The 21,411-nt window shown below is 39.0% G+C and overlaps 1 protein-coding gene across 1 annotated transcript in view; it reads left to right on the top strand.

Moving 5' to 3' along the window:
* Positions 1 to 2,519: 2,519 nt before the first annotated feature.
* Positions 2,520 to 21,411, top strand: part of plpp4 (phospholipid phosphatase 4) — a 104,467-nt gene continuing 85,575 nt past the window's right edge. The window contains exon 1 of the mRNA XM_088351320.1: positions 2,520 to 2,907. Coding sequence (XP_088207446.1) covers positions 2,819 to 2,907 — 89 coding nt within the window. The 5' untranslated portion in view covers positions 2,520 to 2,818. The remainder of the gene's footprint in view (positions 2,908 to 21,411) is intronic.

Here is a 21,411-nt window from a genome sequence, read left to right as displayed (position 1 = left end):
CACATCCATGTTAGAAAGGGCAGCAGGAGAACAAGTTTTATGGTGCATGAAAAATTCATATGCGCCCCACAAAGCGCTAGCCAGGGCTCATGGCCTGCAGGTAAACTGGCTGTATTCTTTTATCAAGGTCTGTCTTATGCAAACCCTGAGGAGATAAGAAGTCTGCACGCTGGACTGGGGACACCCAATAGGCAACATTGGCGCTTTTGAAGAGGCCCTTTTTCGGAGACAGGAATGCAACATATATTTCAGAATGTTTAAGGTACTTTCGATGAAAAAAACAAAGACTTGTGTTTCTTTTAGTATCCAACAGTACAGAGGACATGAATGTGTTGCCAAGGAATTTAAGAGGACATGCTCGATTAGCACTTATTTAAATACCGGTAATTGGATTGCTGGAAAACTATGGATTAAGGATCCATTTTTCATAGGAAGTTGTGTTTTTAAATTAGCGTCAGATATAATTAATCATGTATAAATGTGGATTAATTGGAGAGTGCGTGAGCAGAGAAATGTTTGATTGTCGCCACAGGCTCTTATTTAAAAATGGATGTTGTAGACCTAGCTGGAATTGAACTTGGAACTTTGGACACAACAACCGTGCTGCCCAGTTAGCGTTAATCTTAATGTTTGTATTAATATCATTTTCATTGTTATTAGTAGTATTAGTAGTAGTAGTAGTAGTAGTAGTAGTATGCTATACTTGTGGTATTTTTTGTGTAAAGAAACAATGCATGGGCGGCACGCCAACATCTGCGGCACAGTTCTCATGTCAGGGGTTCAAATCCAGATATCTTCCTGTGTGGAGTTTGCATGTACTCCCCATGCTTGCGTAGGTTTCCTCCGGGCACTCCGGTTTCCTCCCATATTCCAAAAACATGCACATCAGGTTAATTGGCTGGTCCAAATTGTACCTTGGTGTGCCCTGCTACCGACTGGTAACCAGTTCAGGGTATCCCCTGCCTACTGCCGAAGATAGCTGGATTGGGCTCCAGCACCCCTGCGACCCTACTGAGGATAGGCGGTACTGCCATGGTTGCCATGATGCCCAATTGGTCCCCGCCGTGTGGCTCCAGGTTCTGTCACGGTTGCCACGGCACCCAATTGGCCCCGCCCACTGACACCAGCTGAAACGCGTTGACAGATTGCTGCCGGACTACTTAAACGCGGTCTTGCGAGTTGCTTGGTGTCAGAGCGTCTGCGAAACTTCTGCTATACTCTGTGTGATATGCCTAGTCCTGTGAATCTCCGTATTTGCCTATGTTTTGATCCTGTTTTATTTTTGGCCTTATCTGTTTGATTTCAATCTACTTCCGCGACCATCGATCCCCGGATCCGGTGACGCGCATTCTTCTTCTCCCCAATAAATTGTGAGTCACGATACGCGATTGGGTTCTCATTCCTGTTTCCTGTCCTGGTTCGTGACAGGTACAGATATTGAATGGATGAAGAAAAAAATAAATGGATAGGACATTTTAGATTTTAAAAAAATGAAATCATTATTCTATTTTTAGTTTAAATACCAATATTAGTAGTATTGGTATCAGTAGCGGGAGTGTTTGTTAAAGGGTTATTAGTACTTGTACAGATAGTAATAGCATTGGTGGCAGTAGTGGTAGTTGTGATAGTGATATATTTATTCTTTATGGAAACAATTCTCACGACATTTTCTAGAAAAGAATGAACTAATTATTTTGGGGGGCCAAAAGAAATGGGACCGGTTTTTGATGAATTATAAATAATGAGATAGGGAAAGAGAGAGACAAAGAATGAGAAAGATTGATGAGAGAGAGAGAGAAAGACAGAACCACAGACGGACGGACAGATGGACGGACGGACGGACGGACGGACGGGCGGACGGACAGACAGACAGACAGACATACAGACAGACAGACAGACAGACAGACAGACAGACAGACAGACAGACAGACAGACGGACGGACAGACGGACAGACGGACAGACAGACAGACAGAGGGGGAGAATGAGAGAGAGAAAGAGAGACAGAGGGGGAGAATGAGAGAGAGAAAGAGAGACAGAGGGGGAGAATGAGAGAGAGACATAGAGTAAGACAGAGAGAGACAGAAACACAGACAGACAGACAGAGGGAGAACGAGATATAAGAGAGAGAGAAAAAGAGAGAGAGAGAGAGAGAGATTGAGAATGAAAGATGAAGAGAGAGACAGACAGACAGACAGACAGACAGAGGGGAACGAGAGATAAGAGATAGAGAAAAAGAGAGAGAGAGATTAAGAAAGAAAGATGAAGAGATAGTGAGAGAGACAGACAGACAGGGGGCAACGAGAGAGAGACACAGAGAAAGAGGAGAGAGAGAGAGAGAGAGAGAGAGAGAGAGAGAGAGAGAGAGAGAGAGAGAGAGAGAGAGAGAGAGAGAGAGAGAGAGAGAGAGAGAGAGAGAGAGAGAGAGAGAGAGAGAGAGAGAGAGAGAGAGAGAGAGAGAGAGAGAGAGAGAGAGAGAGAGAGAGACTTTTTACCTGACACCTAATTGCATTCTGCAAGAGTGAGTAGAAGAGTTAACTTGACGAAGTGGGGACTGCTTCTCCAACAGTTCCATTTTTTTTCAATCCCCGGAGAGGACAAAAAGCTGACCCGCCAAAGGGGACTTAGAAGGACGAAGGAAGGCGACGAAAGCTTCAGGTGTCGCGGTCCAAGTACGCAACGTGTAACTGGGAGAGCAGCCATCTATTTCCTTGTCCTTTTCTTTTATTTACGCTCCCGGGGCGGATTACAAAAGTCAACAGTAAAACGCCGACAAAGAAGCAGCTTTATCCGTCACACTTGACGGCTTGAGTGGGCAACATGAACGTGTCATCGACAGACAGAAGGAAAACCGCGCGGTACTTGGCTTTGGAGATTGGTATTCGAGTTTTGCTCTTTGGAGTTTTTGCGTGAGTAAACTTGTATTATTCTTTCATAATGACAACGAATTAGTGTGATTTATCCTTTAACTCCAGTAGTGGAGGGCGTGAATCCTTGTGTTTGACTCGCTCGTGTAGTAATAGCTATGTACCGCCAGGGAGCGCTCTTGATTACTTCAGAATAACCAGCAGTAAATAGTGTAAAAAGCAAACAGGTGGAATTCCACAGGGTTTTGGGCACGTGTTGACGTTGAATATTTAAGAAACACTTTTGCTAAATTCAGAGAGCATGGAATCTCAATTTTTACATGGAATGTTTAAAGGTCCTCAATTGGTCACACAACACATATCAAGCCGATAGTAAAATTCTTGCCAAATGCTTCTCAGCATTGCATTGTTCATGGTTGCAACAGCTTCTGATATTCGTGCATTACTGTGTTGTGCTATGTAAAAGAAAGCTGTCTATGGACCATTTTCCTTTAGAGTTTGCACTGCCCCATAAAATCCTTGAAAATGCTTGAATTTAAATGTCATGTTTTATTGTTTGAAAACCGATTGAATTGGTGAAGAACTTGTAAATGGTTGAAGTTGTTGACGTGTTTCTCCTCAATTTTACTCAATATTCACACATAAAATTAAGAAAAAAAAAACAAGTCTACTTTAAGGTGGGGTGCGGGATTTGAAAACTTAAGGCTGCAATCATGACTCTAAGCGCATGATTTGCATTGCATTGCATTGTTACCACATACTTATGAAGAAAACATTTAACTTTCAACTTTTTAAGGACACTTCAAACGACACAACACACCTTTAAAAATGACACTGTCTCTAGTGGCCTCGCTTTGCCAGTGCATTTCTACTTGCCTAGTGATTAATAGCAGCAGGTATTAGTTCTTCTAGGCATTGTCCATTCGGGTCCAGCCCAAGAGTACAAGTCTTGTGCGGTGCACTCTTAGAAACTTGAGTAATGGAACATCCATCCATTGATTGATTATCTGCACCGCTTATCCTCAGTAGAATCGCAGGGGTGCTCTAGCCGATCCCAGCCATTTTTGGGCAGTGGGCAGGGGTTACCTGGAAGTGGTTGCCAGAGACAGAGACAGACAACTGATTTGCTCATTCATACCCAGGGATAATTTGGACCGGCCAATTAACCTGACATGCATGTTTTTAGAATGTGGGAGGAAACCGGGGTTCCCGGAGGAAACCCACACAAGCATGGGGAGAACATTCAAACTCCACGCAGGAAGGTTTGATCTCATGACCTCAGAACTGTGCCACGGCCACGCTAACCACTCACACGTCGTGCTGCTCGTAATGAAACATGTCAGTTGGAGTTCTTTCTGCTATTATACACAATTATGGACATTAATTATTGGTCTTGCAAAAAAAAGAATTAAGGTACTGATTCTTAGTGGTAAAATGTAATGGGAAGAACTTCATGCAACTAAAATTGTAGGCTATATAATGCTAGATTTTTACCTATATGGGGAGAAATTTGTCTCCAAAAAATTTACACACATAATGTTCAGATCCACACATATAAATCTAAAAATCATATGTCTTAATAAATACACACGTAGGATTAAAAATTGCCTTTGTAAGTATCAGATATATTTGTGGATCTGCAAAATACATGATTCACACTGCTTTTTTTTCTTTTAATAATGCTGGAAAAATGTGAAAATTCACTCTGAAAGTCCTTAAAAAGCTCTACGTACCCTGTCTTTTTTAAGAGCAACAGTCAAACGTTAGACATACCTCAACATGCTGGAAAACGGGTAACGAATAAATGGAGAAAGAGTGTAGTAACTTCATTTCCCTACAGGTTTAGGTGCCGCCAAGGTTAGACCGTTTCTGAACACAACACTGGCAGAGAGATGGACTGGACGGTCGGGGCAGAATGATCATGATCTCACGTCCTGATTACCCAGATCTCACACCATGCAGTTTCTATTTGTAGGGCTTTATAAGAGGATTGTACCCCTTATTCCAGGAGACGTGGGTGAGCTAAAGGAACGAATTACAGTAGCTTTTGCAACCATTTACAATACAATGCTGGGACACATCATTTTAACATTCCTTGCAAAAATTGAGATTGCAAGCTTTCTGAATTTACCAAATGTGTAGTTATATTTATTAATGGTTTCAGAAATATTCAATATCAAAATGTGCCCACAGACATTTGGAAGACCCTGTTTAAAACTATAAAAAAAAAAAAACACATATCCAATATTATCCTAAGACCAAGACTGGGCAGTCAAAAAAGAAAACTAAAGTTCATGTTGGCACAATAAACCTGGTGATAAGAGAGCAGTGGCAGAGATGACATCAATTAAAATTCTGCCATCTCCAATGTCACTTTACCTTGTTTTAGAATCGCTTGTTGAATGCTAACTTCAATATATATTGATCACTTGTCAATGTTGAGATTGCATTCACATTCCGTCACTGAGTGGGACTTGAACCCTGTGGCTTCTGCATGAATGAAGTCGTTTATTACACCGTTGGTCTTCAAATGGGGGTACAGATACCCTTAGGGTATTCCAGGAGGTGGCTGAATTATTAAAATCAGTTTTGAAAGTAGCTTCCATGCTATTTTTTTTAAAAGTAATTCTTAAAATAGTGTCATTATTGTGGCTTACACATGAGATAAGGTTGCAGTTTAAAGAAGTGCGATCAACATTTAAACCAATTTGGAATAAGAGTGGAACTATCCTTATATGTGGGTGCATTTGTTAAATAAAACTTTGTTCATTTTAATATAAACCTCATATATTGCCTCGTTAATTTAGAATAGTGTTTCTCAACCTTTTTGAGCCAAGTCACCCAACCGTCAAAATTGTTGAGGAAATAATGATTTATTTTTGTTATCTTTTTTTTTTTTTAATTTTGTCATCAAGCATAAATGACATGCCTACTTGTACTTCAGATTTATTTATTTTTTGCATTACAATCTTCAACAGCTTCATCAAACAAAATAATTTTTTTATTACATATTTTCCTTGTACTTCCTCACAATTATATATTTAGTTTATAAATGGTTAAAAATAACCCAATCCGCTGACAACTGCAGATATGGATGAACAGTTACTCTGCTGATGACTAAAAGAAACCAAAGCTATTGAATTGGAGTGGGACAATATGTTTTGCTCAAAATTTGACCAACCAGAATCACACACTTCTGGGGCAATAAACCATGAATGATGTTCAAACAATGCAAATCAGTCTGTGTCAGTCAGTCCAGAAGTCGTTTTTTTCTCACAGGCTAAAAACTTGGTCATTGGTCAAACCTAATTTTGTAGTTAAGTGCTACCAAATACTAAAAATCTTCCGTAGTGTGCTACGACAGTTAATGGTTAATTACTAAACGTACATTCTCTGTGAAAACAACAAAAATCAATTAAAAAACGAAAAAGAATCGAGCAATGACGATGTTGATTCTTCCTTTATTATTTATAGTGCATTATGGCCATCTGCAGGACACTTCAATCAAGAGCATGTTTGATGTGCGTTATTGTTTCTCTAAAAACCGCGCTTTTAAATGCTGCTACAAAAATATTAAAAATATTAATTTTCTCTGTCTACATTCTACAATTCGAATTTAAATGTGTTTCCGCTCTGTTTTTTTGTGTTAGTTAGGGCTAGTTTGTTTGTTAGTTTAAGTTTGATTTAATTGATCCTGATAGTGGTTTGGTCGATTTTTGACCAAATTTGGCCTATTTTTCTGATTAAAGTGTTTTTTTATTATTATTTATTATTATTTTTTTGTGATGTGAATTTTTAAAATATCCTCTATTGAAAATGCTGGTTAGTGTCACGGTTGCCCATGGCGCCCAATTGGTCCCGTCCGTTTGGCGCCAGCTGCGGCTCGCTTACTGATTGGCTTCCCTCCTATTTAAGCCCAGTGCTCTCACTCACCCTTTGTCAGTCCGTCAACGAACCTCTGCACCCGCAAGATGTGGGTTTTACTCTGTCCGGTTTCGTTCCCGTCCATTTTATTCCTGTTTAATATCGATCTCCAGTTTTGTTCCCGCCAATTTTGTTCTGTTTGATATCGATCTCAAGTGTCTGATAGCGTTCCCGTCTAGGTTGTCCTGTTTAATTTCAATCTCCAGTGTCTGGTATCGTTTTCTTCTATCTCCTCCTGCTTGTTATCGGACTCCAGTCTCCAGTGCCTGATATCAATCCTGCCTGTCCCGCCCTGTCCGGTATCAACCCCATCTGTCTGATATCTGCTCGTGCAACTGCCTGTGGCTTCCTGTCATTCCACGCTAGAGTGCTGCCTTACGTCTTCCGCCCAACGAATCACTGGCGTTTGGGTTAACGCCCCATTTCCCGTAAAAAAAAGCTTGTGTGAGAAACGTCACGCATCTGGGTCCTCCTCCTGTCTGCTTGAAAAAGAATATTTCACATAAAGCCACATAGCTAATAAATAGCTCGAGAACCACTGCAGATACCTTATTCAACACATTAATGATATGTATTGGTTGACCCGTGACCGCTGAAAGTCAGGATACCGTCAGTTTACAATCCTATTAAACTAATGAACTAAAATAGATGAATGGTAGGAATCTTGGTAGTTGATATATAAAACAGCCCAAAATAAGTTCATTTGATATGGTATTTACAGCTATATTGCCTAAACTAAATGACTTCTGTATATTGTAATTGTAACATGTCCTTGAGATAGGTAATCTGTGTCTTCCTACTAAAAGGATTACACACCCAAGAGCCTTATGCGGTGCACTCATAGAAACTTGAGTAATGGAACATGTCAGAAGGAATTCATTTGGCTATTATACTCAAGTGTCGCAAGGAACCGGTTATATGTTTCCTCTGCATGATTCACATTGGAGTGTGATTTGCCGCGGTGTGTCGTGTTTTCAAGCGGTATGAAGACAGTATGATCATAATCATCTCGAAGAGCAACCTGAGATCTTTCTCAGGGGCGCCGATTGCTGTAATGAATTGGTTTTGTGCCTCAGATACTCTCTTTCCTGCACAGTTCAGAGTGTGTGAAATAATGCTGCGGGATAAGTTCTGCTGTGTTATTAAAGTTTACTGAAGGTGGCACCTTGTATACAATTTTCATTTAAACAAATCATAAAGTACGAATCACCGTTTTTTGTTTTCATGATATGTATTGGTTAACGGATTGTAATTGATAAGGACTCTGTGGTTTGTCCACTTTTTAATGATCACATGTTACAGAACAACATTTACCCCAGCTTCTTACTTGGTTCGTCCACTATCCTCTATCTTCTTGTATTATATGTCTGGATTCCTTCTGGCAGCACACTGTCCCGCAAATCAATCTCGGCTCAACTGCAGACATCATTATCCAAGTAAACACATATGTGGGGAATTTATTTCCAGTCTTGGCTGTGGCCCTGTAAACATTTTTATGCAAGAAAAAGGTCACCTGCGCCTCAATATTAGCAAAGTAAAACTGTTGCAATGGACTTTAGCCCTTACAATTGAAAAATACATTCAGCACTTATTAGAGGTCACAAATATGCATATATCAATCTCTTCTCTTTTTAAGTTTGTGTAGTTAGACTCTCATCACCTGCGTTGTCTGGGGGGTGAGTAAACATACAGACAGAGGGACAGAGGAACAGACAGAGGGACAGACAGACAGACAGACAGACAGACAGAGAGAGAGCAAGCAAATAGCTGATTGGTACTTGACTTACATTTTTTAACACAGTTCAAATGAGCGTTAGACATACAGGGCGCAAGTCTTACTAACAAATATATCATAAATGTGACACGCTGATACGTTTGTTACATTGGACGAGTGCGATGGAGATTTCGTTGCGATTTTGTCAACTATTGCATCATTGTCGCCATTGGCCTATCATGACGCTGTTCTTTGATTACCACACCCTTTAGAACTGATCTGATTTTTTTTTTTTGTAACCTTGAAGAAATAATGAAGGGAGGCTCGTAGAAGGGCTTTAAGCAGAACACTTTTCCTGTTCTTCCTTGCAAGTTTTAAATCCATTTACGTTTTCTCGCATTATTTCGAGGTCCTACTGAAAGGTCTTGGGTTCAAGACTGGGTGGAAACTTTTATTGGCCAAGAGAGGGATGGGCGACACCAGGCTGTACTTGCCCAAGACACCCTACAGAAATAATTTTCCTACGACCTTAGTGGTTAGGGGATCAACCTACCGACACCCACCCCACAAAAGTTCAAACTCAATACACGCACAAGTATTTGGGATAATGTTTTTAAGAATGATTTAAGGAGTGACAAGATTGGATAGATTGAGAAATGAAATTGTGAGGGACAGAACTGGAGTAGTGGTGGAACTGAGCAAGCGTGTGGATAAGAGACTACTCGGTTGGTTTGGACATATGGAGAGGATGGATGAAGACCGAATGTTGAAGAGGATCTACAAAGCAGAAGTAAATGGAAGGAGACCAACAGGAAGGGCGCGATTGACGTGGATGAATGGTGTTATGAGTCCTCTGGAGGAAAGAAGTCTAAATGTAGTGGAAGCTAAAGCTCTTGTTGGTGATAGGAATGAGTGGAAAGGCGTTGTAAAAGGATAGTGGGATGTTTAGACGTGTTCTAAGGGATGGGCAGGGCACCCATATGATGCGGCAGGGGTAAACCAGTGAAAGCTGTCGGGCCCTGCTGTTGAACACAAGAGTGTGTTGTGTCACCCTGACCTGAGTGGTATGGCCCCTTTCTTGTGTCCTGTTTCATCTGGAGGGACGAAAGCATGACCAACTTGAGTGCCGAGGTGCTTAACATTTTCCACTGACAAGATTAACATCACCTTTGGTTTTTGTTTCTGGTTCTGACAGTTTCATTTTTGTTTGTTACTTTGTTGAGGATTTTGTTATTAAATTCCTTCTGTTTTTGAGTACCTTGCCATTTCCTGCTTCCTGTGTTTGTGTCTACGGCAAAATCATAAGACATTGGAAGCATCACAAATGTAGCATTGTGTTTTATTTTTTCAATTTAATTGCAAACCCACGACTCTCGATGAATTCCATGAATCATAAAGGTATGTGTACTGAAATGGCTATTATCTGGCTTTATTGACAGAAAGTGAAGTATGGATTGATTGTGGTATGTTTTGTTTTACTGTTTTAGTCCACACCAACACAGAATTTCTTTACCTTTTTAGCTTTGTATAAGAATAAAGTGTTGGAGTGAATAATACTAGGTGTAATAAGTTAGAATATTTCCAGTACTCCTTTAGTTCTTTTGCCATTATGTTTTATACATGCGCCAATTGGTTAGTGGTGGCCATTAATTAGTGTGCTTTTAATAGTTGCTTTAAACTTTCAAAATGATTGAAAAAAAAACTATACTTCTGAATTTTTTTTCGGGGCGGCAGTAGCTCAGGAGGTAGAGCGATCGTTTTAGGATTAAGGGATCCCAGTTCGAATCCCGGCTTGTCAGTGTTACATGCCGAAGTGTCCTTGGGTAAGACACTGAAACCCCAATACCCCCAATAAGCAGGTTAGCGCCTTACATGGCTGCACAGATCACGGCCGCTATTGGGAAATGTGAAGCACAATGTAAAGCGCTTTGGGAAGTCATTGACTTGAAAAGCGCTATATAAATGCAGATCATTTCTTTTCATTGTAATGCACAGGTTTTTGGCTTTGGTGATTGGATTTTTTCTAACTGGTCAGTGCAGTTTTTTTGTAGCATTAATTTTAACTCTTCCAGTTGAGGTCAAGACACTTGAGGCTTAACTACATTAATTTTATTATATTTTTTTAAACTAGCCAATTTCACAATCAGAATTTGCCCAAATGAGTTTTCACTAAAATATGTCAAATTTAACCTTCACCAGAACATGTTTTTCTGTAAGGAGTTTGTGTAGGTTATACAATAGTTTTCATGTTGATGATGGAAAAAAAGTGACTGTAATGTAAAACCTCGTTCATATACAACTCTGCTCTAGTATTATTTTCCAGACCATGGAGAGCAATGGCTATTCACAAATATTCTCATTCTAGTTTTGTCAGTGAATATTTTCCAATAGCATGGTCTAGGTTCATGTTTAATGCTTATTTGACCCTCTTCTCCTAAACTGCAAATGCAGGGCAGTTATTGCAACTTGCTAGGCACATCTTTAAAGTAATGACATTCAAAATTATTCCACTCAGTTGCAATTCAATATATCGGGAATGTGCTCATAAATATTTCATACAGAAGGTAAGGATTCACATTCCTTACGATCTATATACAATAAAATCAAGATTTTAAAAAGAGCCAAACAAGCAATAACTTCCTTTTCTTAAAGTCCATTTATTTTACTTCATGATGGATGGTCCAATATAAAAACAAAATGTAATTGAAATATACAGTTGCAGATGCAGCTTCTAAAAAAAACAATACAAGAGTACCCACATGGAGAGAAAATGGGCCAGATTAAAAAGAAGATGCTTGTTGTCCGTGTGATAAAGGGATTTTTATAATATATAGATTAAGACTTGGGGAATGACAGCAGCAAATAATGGGCACAAAAACTTATCAGAGCTTATTTCAGTGCAATCTCAAAGCTACAACAAAGAGTAATTGTCTGGGGAAGCGAGCAGCTGTTTTGACGGCTGAGGTGCCCATTAAAATGGAATCGATCCATCTTTGCTAAAGCTAACCGCAAGGCTGACTATAGCAGAATGTATTGTCTCTTATTGCAAGGATACAAAAGAGCTAGACCTTTGTAACGTACATTATTCTGTTCATGTAATCTTAATGTAGATGTGATTTGCTTACTTGCAAAGCAATCCTTATTTTTCATAGTTAGTTGGTGAGTTGGTTAGATCTCTTAACCACTTTAGTCGTAAGGGCACCATTTCCTGCTGTGGGTCTTGGGCAAGTACAGCCTGGTGGTGCCCATCCCCCTCCGGACCAACATGTTTCCAACTAGTCTGTTTTTGAATCCTACCAGGAGAAGTTACAAGTATAAGACGAGACAGTTGCCTACCAACCATCATATCTTCAGTTGTATAGCAATTTACAGCATGTATTTTAAGGGCATGCTTCCGTAGTGCAGAAGTTAACACGCGATAAGTCACCAATTTGAGACGAGGTGGAAATATTTGTTGGCCTGGAGAGGAATGGGTGCCACCAGGCTGTACTTGCCCAAGACACACCACAGGAAATGCTTCACCTATGACCCTAGTGGTTACGGGAACCACCCAACCAACCATTGTTGGGACAAGCACCATAAACTTCCTGTAGAAAATACTTCAGTGTTTTGTTAAAGTGATATTTGGCATATCATACTCTGAATAAGAACTCACCAAATCTGTAGGCCTCATTCGTTTGGTGGAGAGACATCTTGCAATTCGAATATCAATACATATATTTTTATCGGTACTACTGAAAACGGCATCGCATCGCTCTCGTACCTTATATTTCCTACTATCAGGCACGCCTTGAAACCCAAAATTAGCCAGAAATTCAAAAGTACACCTTATAACCCAGTGCACCTTATATACTGAAAAATTCTGGTGGATAAATTTGGAAATGCATACTGTTTTTATTCATTTGCGTCACTACACGAGGTTTTACCGTATAGCACCGTACTTGTGCAATGATTGAGCAATGATTGATCAATCAAAAACTACAGCTTACTAAAATCCCCAAAGATTGTTTGCAATGGGAATTAAAGCCTAACCAATAGATCACCAGTGATATGAATAATACATGATAAGGCAATTAGCTTTTTTCTTATCAGCACACTATTTTTAATCATGGTACCAGAGTCGAATATTAGAGAATGGAGAAAATAAAAAGTTGTCGCGAAAGATTTAGATAAACGCAAAGTCTCATTCTTCATCAGATACACCAAAAAGTTGTTTCCCTCGTCTTGCTTTTTGCTTTTTTGCATTTATTTATGCCTTTTAGAAGACTTTGTTTACTCCATTCTCTAACATTCGTCTCTGCCACCGAGTAAAAATAGCAGGATAAGAGATCAAATTACATGCCTATTTGTAACTTATCTCTGTGACTGGTGGTCTAATTGTTTGGCTTTAGTAATTTCACCACCACAACTTGGGTTTGTTTCCCGTTGTATACAATGTTTTGCGGTTTTGGTCAGCGTCATTTTTTAACTGGTTAGTCACTGCACTAATATATACAGTACGTGTATAAAATGTGCAATGGTTGTTTGACAATAAATATGGTAGTTTATACTGTAATTTTAGATCTCTGTGCCTGAGGGTCCAGTCTGTCTTTTATATTAAAAATATGACAAATTAGTATTAGTAATTAGTAATTACTTGTAATCCGTGCACCTTTATAGTGTAGAAAATACGGTCTTCAAGCTTGTAAATAAAAAACTTAAAAACATTCCTTAGAATCAAAAACATGTGAGACACATTTGTGGAAAGAAGCCACAAATACAAAATACAAAACTGAAAAGTAGGCACCGCAGATCCTCTCTTTCCTGCACAGTTGGCCCCCTTTTAGTTAATGCTTTGTACAACCTCCTTTTGCTGCGATCACAGTCACGAGTCTTTTGGGGTATGTCTCTACAAGTTTTGCTTTTCTTAAAACAGAAAATAATTCATATTATTTCTTAGAGATATTCCAAATCTTTTTTCCACAAATACCGTTGTAACACCTTTATATTGTCGGTTTTAAATCATTCCATTATAGCTTATGGTTTGTCCTGTTAGAAGGTGAACCTGCCCGAATTGTCCTGTATTTGGCTCCCTCCATCTTACCATCAACTCCAATGATCTTCCCAGTCCATGCTGAAGAAAAGCAACCCCAGAGCATGATGCTGCCACCAACATGTTTGACATTGGGGATGGTGTTTTCCGGGTGTTACTGTTACGACAAACTTATGGCTTTGCATTCAGCACAAAATGTTAAATTCTAGTCTCATCTGACCAAAGCACCTTGCTCTACGTTATTTGTATCTTCCATTTGGCTTCTTGCAAATGCAAGCTGGCCTTTTAATGGTTTTCTTTCAGAAAGGGCTTTTTTTGGCCACTCTACCATAAAGGGCAGGTTTATGCAGAGTACAACTAATAGTTGTCTTATGCACTGATTGCCCGACCTCAGCTGTGTTGCTTTTCTGATTAGTTTTCCCCTTTTTTGGGCCGGAATTAAGATAAACGGCTTGATAGGTTTGCAGTAGTTTTATGCTCTCTCTCTCTCCATTTTGATATTATTGATTGCACAGTGCTCCGGGAAATGTGTGTAAAAGTTGCGAAATCTTCTTGTATCCCTTTTTTGACACTATAGCGGAGAAAACAAGGAGCCAAAATTTTTGCAACTGTTAGGTTTATTTTTTGTTGTTGTAAATATACTACTCAATTATGTCTTACAATATTTTCAGTTTCTTAGCTTTAGGTATGTAGCCTGAAATGTGGCTATATGATCAACAGTTCATGGGGAGCCAATACTTTCACTAGGCACTGTACCTACTAAACGACGCTACCCTAGTCATTAGCCGGCACCGAACTAGTGAAAAGAAAACCATGAGCAGCTTCCTTTGTGTCACCGCCAAAATGGATAGCGTGTGGGATGTTTTAAAAACACAAGCTCTGAGTAAAAGTCATACACGCACTAATGATTTGGGCTTTTAGGCTTTGAAATAAAGCAGCAGTACCAAATGTGGCAATATGCGAGCGAGCCAGCGAGAGAACATGCTGTAAACTGTGCTGATGACTACCTGACCTTGTTCATTTCACCACGTTTGAAGAAACAAAAATCTTTTAAAAAAGCAAGGTCACTTTTATATTTTATCTGGGGCTTGATTCAAGTGATTGCCGTTTCGTGGCTTGCTGGTTAATTGGCCGATCATTTACATTTATATTTACATTTACAGTTACGTTTTACCACTGTAGAATTTCTTGTGGTGTCAAAAATATTTTCAGTGGCCTGCAGCTCATATGATTCTTACTCCTGAGAAACATTGTTTTACCCTTTAGAGCAGGGGTGTCAAACTCATTCTAACTCGGGGGCTGCACGATAGAACAAATATTCTCTCGGGGACCGGACTAATAGATTAGCGAGAAAGAAAGAGAGAGAGAAAGAAATAAGAGGAAGATAGGGAGAGAAAAATAGAGAGGGTGGGACAAAGAAAGAGGGGAAAAGAGAGAGAGAAAAGCGTGAGAGAGAGAGAGAGAGAGAGCGAGAGAGAGAGAGAAACAAAAGAGATAAAAAAAGAAATAGTGAGACAGAGAGAAGAAAGAGAGAGGACGAAATCCAAAGAGAAATTGAGAGAAGGAGAGAAAAGAGAAAGAGAGAAGGGGAAAGCAAGAGAGAAAGAAAAAGAGAAAAGGAAAAAAGGAAGAGAGAGCAATAGAAACAGAGAGAAAGAGACAAAAAGGAAAGAAGAAAAACAGACAGAGAGAGAGAGCTAGAGAGTGACAGAAAAAAAGGGAGAGAGAGAAAAGAGACAAGTACAGCATTTGTGAGAGACACCTGGCTTTGGCAACAACAAGTGGATATATTTCAACCTGCAACTCGTTTTTCTCTCATGGTTCTCTGAGCGTTGTCTTGCGGGACGGATTCAATCCCTGCAGGCCGTCTCTTTGACACCCCTGCTTTAGAGCGTTTTAATAATGCAAATTACTGGTTATTAAAGTGACGACAAATATTTGTTTATCAAATAAAGCAAAACAAAGCTAATGAATAAATGTATGTTGCCCTTGGCATATGTTAAGTAAGTCATTCGTTTTATGTTTCTTCGCTTCTGTTCTGTTGCTAAGTTATGAGGTTGTCAAGGCTGTTTTTTTTTTTTTTTTTTTTTTTTTTTTGGGGCTACTTTTATTGAGCACAGTTGCTTGTTATCTTGGCTCATGTTAATTGGTCTGACTATTATATTATACACTATGGATCGTTGTTTGGAGTTTTATGCACTATTTGCATCACTGTCACTAATGACCTATCAATTATGTTGCCATTCTTTAATTTCCACACCCCTTAGAGCTGATCTGCTTTTTGTAACCTTGAAGATGTAATCAAAAGAAGGGAGGGGGGCTTCAGAACGAGGGTTTGAACCACTCATCTGGTCTTCCACCCCTGTCTTCCTTGCGAGTAAAATTCCATCAATATTCTCTCCCCCTATTTTGAATGTTAACTCATAGATAGAGTTGCAATCTTTAATAAGACTTGTTTCCTTGAATGCATTTAAGATACAAGCATATTTGTACTTTTTCCAATATTAAATTTGTTTGACAGAACACAATAAGCCCTAGGGCACTTTTGTTTATTTTTGCACTGTATTTTTTAAGTATCAATTTGTATCTAGTAAAATGGTATCGTGCGCTGTGTATCGAGGTGCATATCGCCAGGTTTCGCAAGCAGACTTACCCCTAGATGAACATGTGCCATGATTACTGATGTGAGTCACCTGTGCCAGCTCTTTTGGCGCCAAGTGCCTCTGACTCTGATTTGCTCCCTGTCCCTATTTAAACCCACTCCTTTCCATCACCTTTTGTCAGTCCGTCTGCAAACCTCAGTTTACTCCAGGCAAGTTTTTTTTTACCCTGACTCACATCTGTTTTTTCTCCCGTCTGTTCCCCGGCTTTGATCCGTTTTTTGATCCTGACCACGTCTACTCTCCTCTCCTGCCTTTCAACTCGTTTCTGATCCCGACTACAGTTTTTGCTCTCCTGTCCCGGCTACTGACCCGTTTTTTTTCTGTTCCCGACACCGCCATCGCTCGCCACGGAAGTCCCACTTCCGTGTTCAGAGCGACCTGCTTCCTGAGACCAGAAATTACCGGATCGTGGGTGAAACCCTTTTTTTTCTTTCAGTAAAACTGAGAGAAACGTAATGCAAGTGGGTCCTGTCTCTGTTCTGGCCCTGATAACATGTGTTTTTAAGTGAAGTTATATTTCCTACAAATGGGAATCAATTATTGATCCATGTGTGAAGTTGGATTTATGATAATTTTGCATACTACTTTGATTAGCAGCAAGAACAATAACCAAAGTTTTGATTATATTGCATTTGTAAATCTTGTCACAGTTGTTGCCAAAAGAATATAAATATTTCCTCATTAAACTTGATGTGGTTTTGTGACAACCGTCAGGATAATGCTGGTAATGTATTCAAGCTCACAAGTTCAGCAAAAAAAGTCACAAAAGTTATATGATTTCCATGAATCTCTGCTGTGTTTTTATGTCTATATTATATTCTAAGGAAAATATTGAACCTAAAAAGCACTCAGTAGCCATATGTGAAAAATCCATAAAATCCGTCCATTCAATACAACTTCATTTTGTTTAATACATTTCTCCAATGTGTGCAGTGTGCACGTTCTCCCCGTGCTTGCGTAAGTTTCCTCCGGGCACTCAGTCTTCCTCCCACGTTCCGAAAAACATGCATGTCAGGTTAATTGGCCGGTCAAAATTGTCCCTGGGTGTGAATAAGCAAGTGAGTTGTATGCCTTTGTGTGCCCTGCGACTGGCTGGCAACAAGTCCAGGGTGTCCCCTGCCCACTGTCCAAAGATAGCTGGGATGGGCTCCAGCATCCCGCGACCCTACTGAGGATAAGCGGTACGGATAACAGATGGATGGAATTTCTTCAATGTTGTCAATCCGAAGTCTCTTCATGCAAACCTTGTAGAGGATAATATTTGATTTCCCATATCTGTTGAGTTTATATTCACTAATGTTTCTGCATCATTCATCTCTTTGGAATTCAAATTCTAAATTATTCATTCTCGAGCTTGATGAGAGGCGTTACAAGAAAGATCAAACCATTTATAGAAGTACATTAACACAATTGTTATGATTTTACAAGACTTTACTAGAGTCTGATCACAGAGAGGGCATCCAGCAAACGCAATGTGAGGTGTAATTGCTTTAAATATAATTTTCCACACAATTACTTTTTGCTCACAATCACTTACATAAAATGGCATTTTTTAACACTATAAGTACCACAGCCTAGCCCATTTGGCTTTCTTACATAAAATGCCCATAGGACAGCCAACAGACTGGATTAGTTTCACCATTGATCTGCAAATGAGGCAAACTCTGGTGTGAACAACACAACTCAGTAATGACCTTTAGAACGTGAAGAAAAAAAATGTTTGGTTGGGCCCCATATTTTTATAGTATTACTCTAGTTGTAATTTTATTGTATTTTTGTAGTATTTCTGTATCTTCTATAGTCTTACTGTACTTTTATTTTGTGGTATCCCTACAGTGTTTTTGGTAGTATTTCCATAGGATAATTCCTGTAGTATAACCAAGATTTTTTTAGCATTACTGTAGCTGTACTTTTTTTTTAATTTCTGTCATAATAATTCTGTAGCAGTATTTTTGTAGTATTTCTGTTGTATTATTTATGTAGCAGTATTTCTATATTATAGTATTCATGTAGTGGGTTTTTGTAGTATTTCTATCGTATTTATTTCTTATCAGAACCAAAAAAATAATATATTAGGCCCCTGTTTCAAAGCAATAAACCTGATGTTTAGTTCTGTAGTCATTTTGTTAATTTGTAGAATTTAGTGGTATTTCAGCCAAATTACTGGATTAGTTTCACCATTGATCCTGTGTTGTCAAAAAAGCATGCCGTAATCGTGAAATTGCATTCGCAATGATCACAGCAAGGCTCTTGGCTGCGGCTGCATCGGGTCAGATGCAATCGACATTTCGTTCTGTGTACATTGTTACACAGAATGACAATACAAGGAAATTATTATTATTATTATTATTATTATTAAGGCTAGGACCTTAGCTTGGCCTTTTGGCTGAGAATAAGTGTCCCGGCTCCTAGGCTTTGTAGCGTATTATGAACTGACCGATAACTAATAATGGATAATGAATCAAGGAGATAGAACAATAACCCTTAAAAAATCCCCCCCCCCCTTTTCAACTCTTCTTCATGAATAAGTAAGTCACTGTGTTTAAAGTCTAACACAAAGCTAAAAATTGATGTATATTCAATAATAGGTGTTTTACAGAGATGTTTTGCGTTTATATGAGCTTTGAGTTGAAAAACTATATTGAAATAATACTATTTCTAGGTTTTCCACTTCCTGTTCTTTTATATAGTTGTCTTTAATAGTCACACACAGGCTGACAGGACATGTAAATGCTTTAATCTGTCTCCATCAATGCTGACGGATTAACAAGACAATGCTGTAAGTTTCCAAAAATGGATTTTTAGCTACAGTTACACGTCCACAGTGGTCATGGTCCTCCTTTGATGGTTTAGCGCTGTATCATATCGATGACATTAAGATCTTGTGCACAAGCTTTTTATGCATCTTTTAACACAATCCCCCCACCACATTCCATTTGAACAACCCCACCTTGCCCCATTTACAGAAGTATGGTGCCAAGATAGGCCGTTGAGTTCTTAATTTTAAATAACACAGCCTTTTGGCTGTTCGCTGGTCATTCTGGAGAGCTAAGAAAATTCCTTGGATTTATAGTGTTAAAGTCATCGCTATGTGAAAATAACATTAGCATTGGAAAATTGAAACTTGATCAAATGTATGATCAATGTAGCAGCACTTCAACCATATAATTAGATTTTCTGTCTTTCAATACAAACTGTAATTACATTCATGTTCATAGCGTTCTTGAACTGGCTCCTTTTGTAATCCACCAGAAAAAAAATCCTTGAGCAACACTGAGCACCTTGGATGAGTTGTTTTGCAATGTACTGTACTATTAAGTGTGTGGATGTGAGCGGAAGTGTCTGAAAAAAAATAACAATGGCTCTAAGTATGTCAAAAATAGATACGTACGTATTATTAGAGTACTATAGTCCGTACATGTAGTAGCGGTGCAATGAATCATAACTCAAAACTCAATCCGCGTATTGGTCACTGGATCAGTCACGGATAAAATCATTTTTCAGATCAGCTAAAAAAAGAGGAATACAGGTGAACTAAACAGAACAGTCTTTATTATATAAAATATTTTAATTTAAAATATACAACATCAACTTGAACAGGGATTATGCAGATAAAGTGTTAACAAACAGACCAGTTTCATCATTGTGGACAATAGTGATGTCATGACATAGGTACCCAAAAATAAGGTAAACAATGTTAAAGCACGTTTCTATTAAAATGTCAGTCGCTTCAGGATGGATTAACAACAATTCATCAAAGTAGAATCTAGAGTTCTTTACCAGAAACAAGAGTTTTGATCGTACACAGCACAGTTAAAAAACTTGTCTATAAAAGTCAGTTTGAGCCATGATATCTATTTACAGAAAAAAAACATGTAAGTGCAGCAGATTTCAGAATCCCCCTGTCCCCTGTGATGAGGCTTGGGTTAACTTAGCTACCTCTTTTTTTCTGCTCACAAAAGTTCATGAATATTTGAACTCATGTTAGCTAAACGTCAGGGTGATATCAATTCAAATTCCTGACCACAGCGCCCTAGTCAAACAATGTAATTTTGTTAAAGCGATCCACAGATTTTAATACACAGTAGAGTAGACATTATTATTTCTAACAGATTAAGGATCTTTGACTGATCACCAGAGTAGCACGGCACAGTTCTGAGGTCGTGAGATCAAACCCCCTGTGTGGAGATTGCATGTTCTCCCCAGGCTTGTGGTGGTTTCCTCCGGGCACTCCAGTTTTCTCCCAAATTCCCCCCAAAAAATCATGCTTGTAAGGTTAATTGGCCGGACCAAATTGTCCCTATGTGTGAATGAGCGAGCGAATTGTCTGTTCCTGTGTGCCCTGCGATTGGCTGGCAACCAGTTCAGGGTGTCCCTGGGGTGGGCTCCAGCACCCCCGCGACCCTACTGAGGATAAGTGGTGCAGATAATGGATGGATGGATGGATGACTGATCACCACTGTAGTCTTGACTAACCTTATGTAAAATTGGGCTTAACCCTCTTGTTACCATGGGGGCACCGGCGGCCACATCTTCCAAGCGTTGTTTAAATTGCTGTAACCTCGTGACCAGTGGTCAAAAGAGAAAATTCAAATAGTTCCTGGAAAAAGAGAATACGGACATTTCACAAAAAAAAATAAGAAATTACACAGACAAGGCACAATAATTAATGCATATTGTAAAGCATTTCCTGTAACCAATGAAAATAAGTATTTTTATCCTTTGAACTTTATTGGTTGTGATTGTCAATGGGGCAATGACTGGGCTGCTGATGAGCCATGCAAGATGTGAGTCTCTGTCTTCAGGATTTGCTTCATCATCTACCACACAGGCCCCTAAAATGCCTGGCCATGGTGAAAAATAGTTGACAATATATGGGCAACTGAGAGAGCCAGACTTTAAAACATTGTTTTTATATTGTTACAGAAGTTAATATTTACAGTTTAAGTTGTCTGTCAATGTATTCATGTTTAGTTCCAGTCCCTACGTCATTATAATCCTGAGAAGTCCAAGTCAAGTTTTGTTTTGTTTCTCACTTTAAACTGTTATTATATAATTTTAACACATATTAGGAGTAGACATTGCCAAATATGAAAGTTTGGGTTGTTCTATAAAAGGGCCAAAACATTTCTGTTTCATGCCAAAATAACCAAACATTTCCAAGCGGCATGTACTATACTTGGTGATTAAAGGGTTTTAATAATGCTAAAAAA

The sequence above is a fragment of the Urocampus carinirostris genome, chromosome 13 (genome assembly GCF_059441175.1).
Source record: "Urocampus carinirostris isolate Australia breed hairy pipefish chromosome 13, RoL_Ucar_1.0, whole genome shotgun sequence".
Lineage (NCBI taxonomy): Eukaryota > Metazoa > Chordata > Actinopteri > Syngnathiformes > Syngnathidae > Urocampus > Urocampus carinirostris.
Note: the sequence above shows the minus strand (reverse complement) of the source record. Positions and strands in the feature narration are given on the sequence as shown.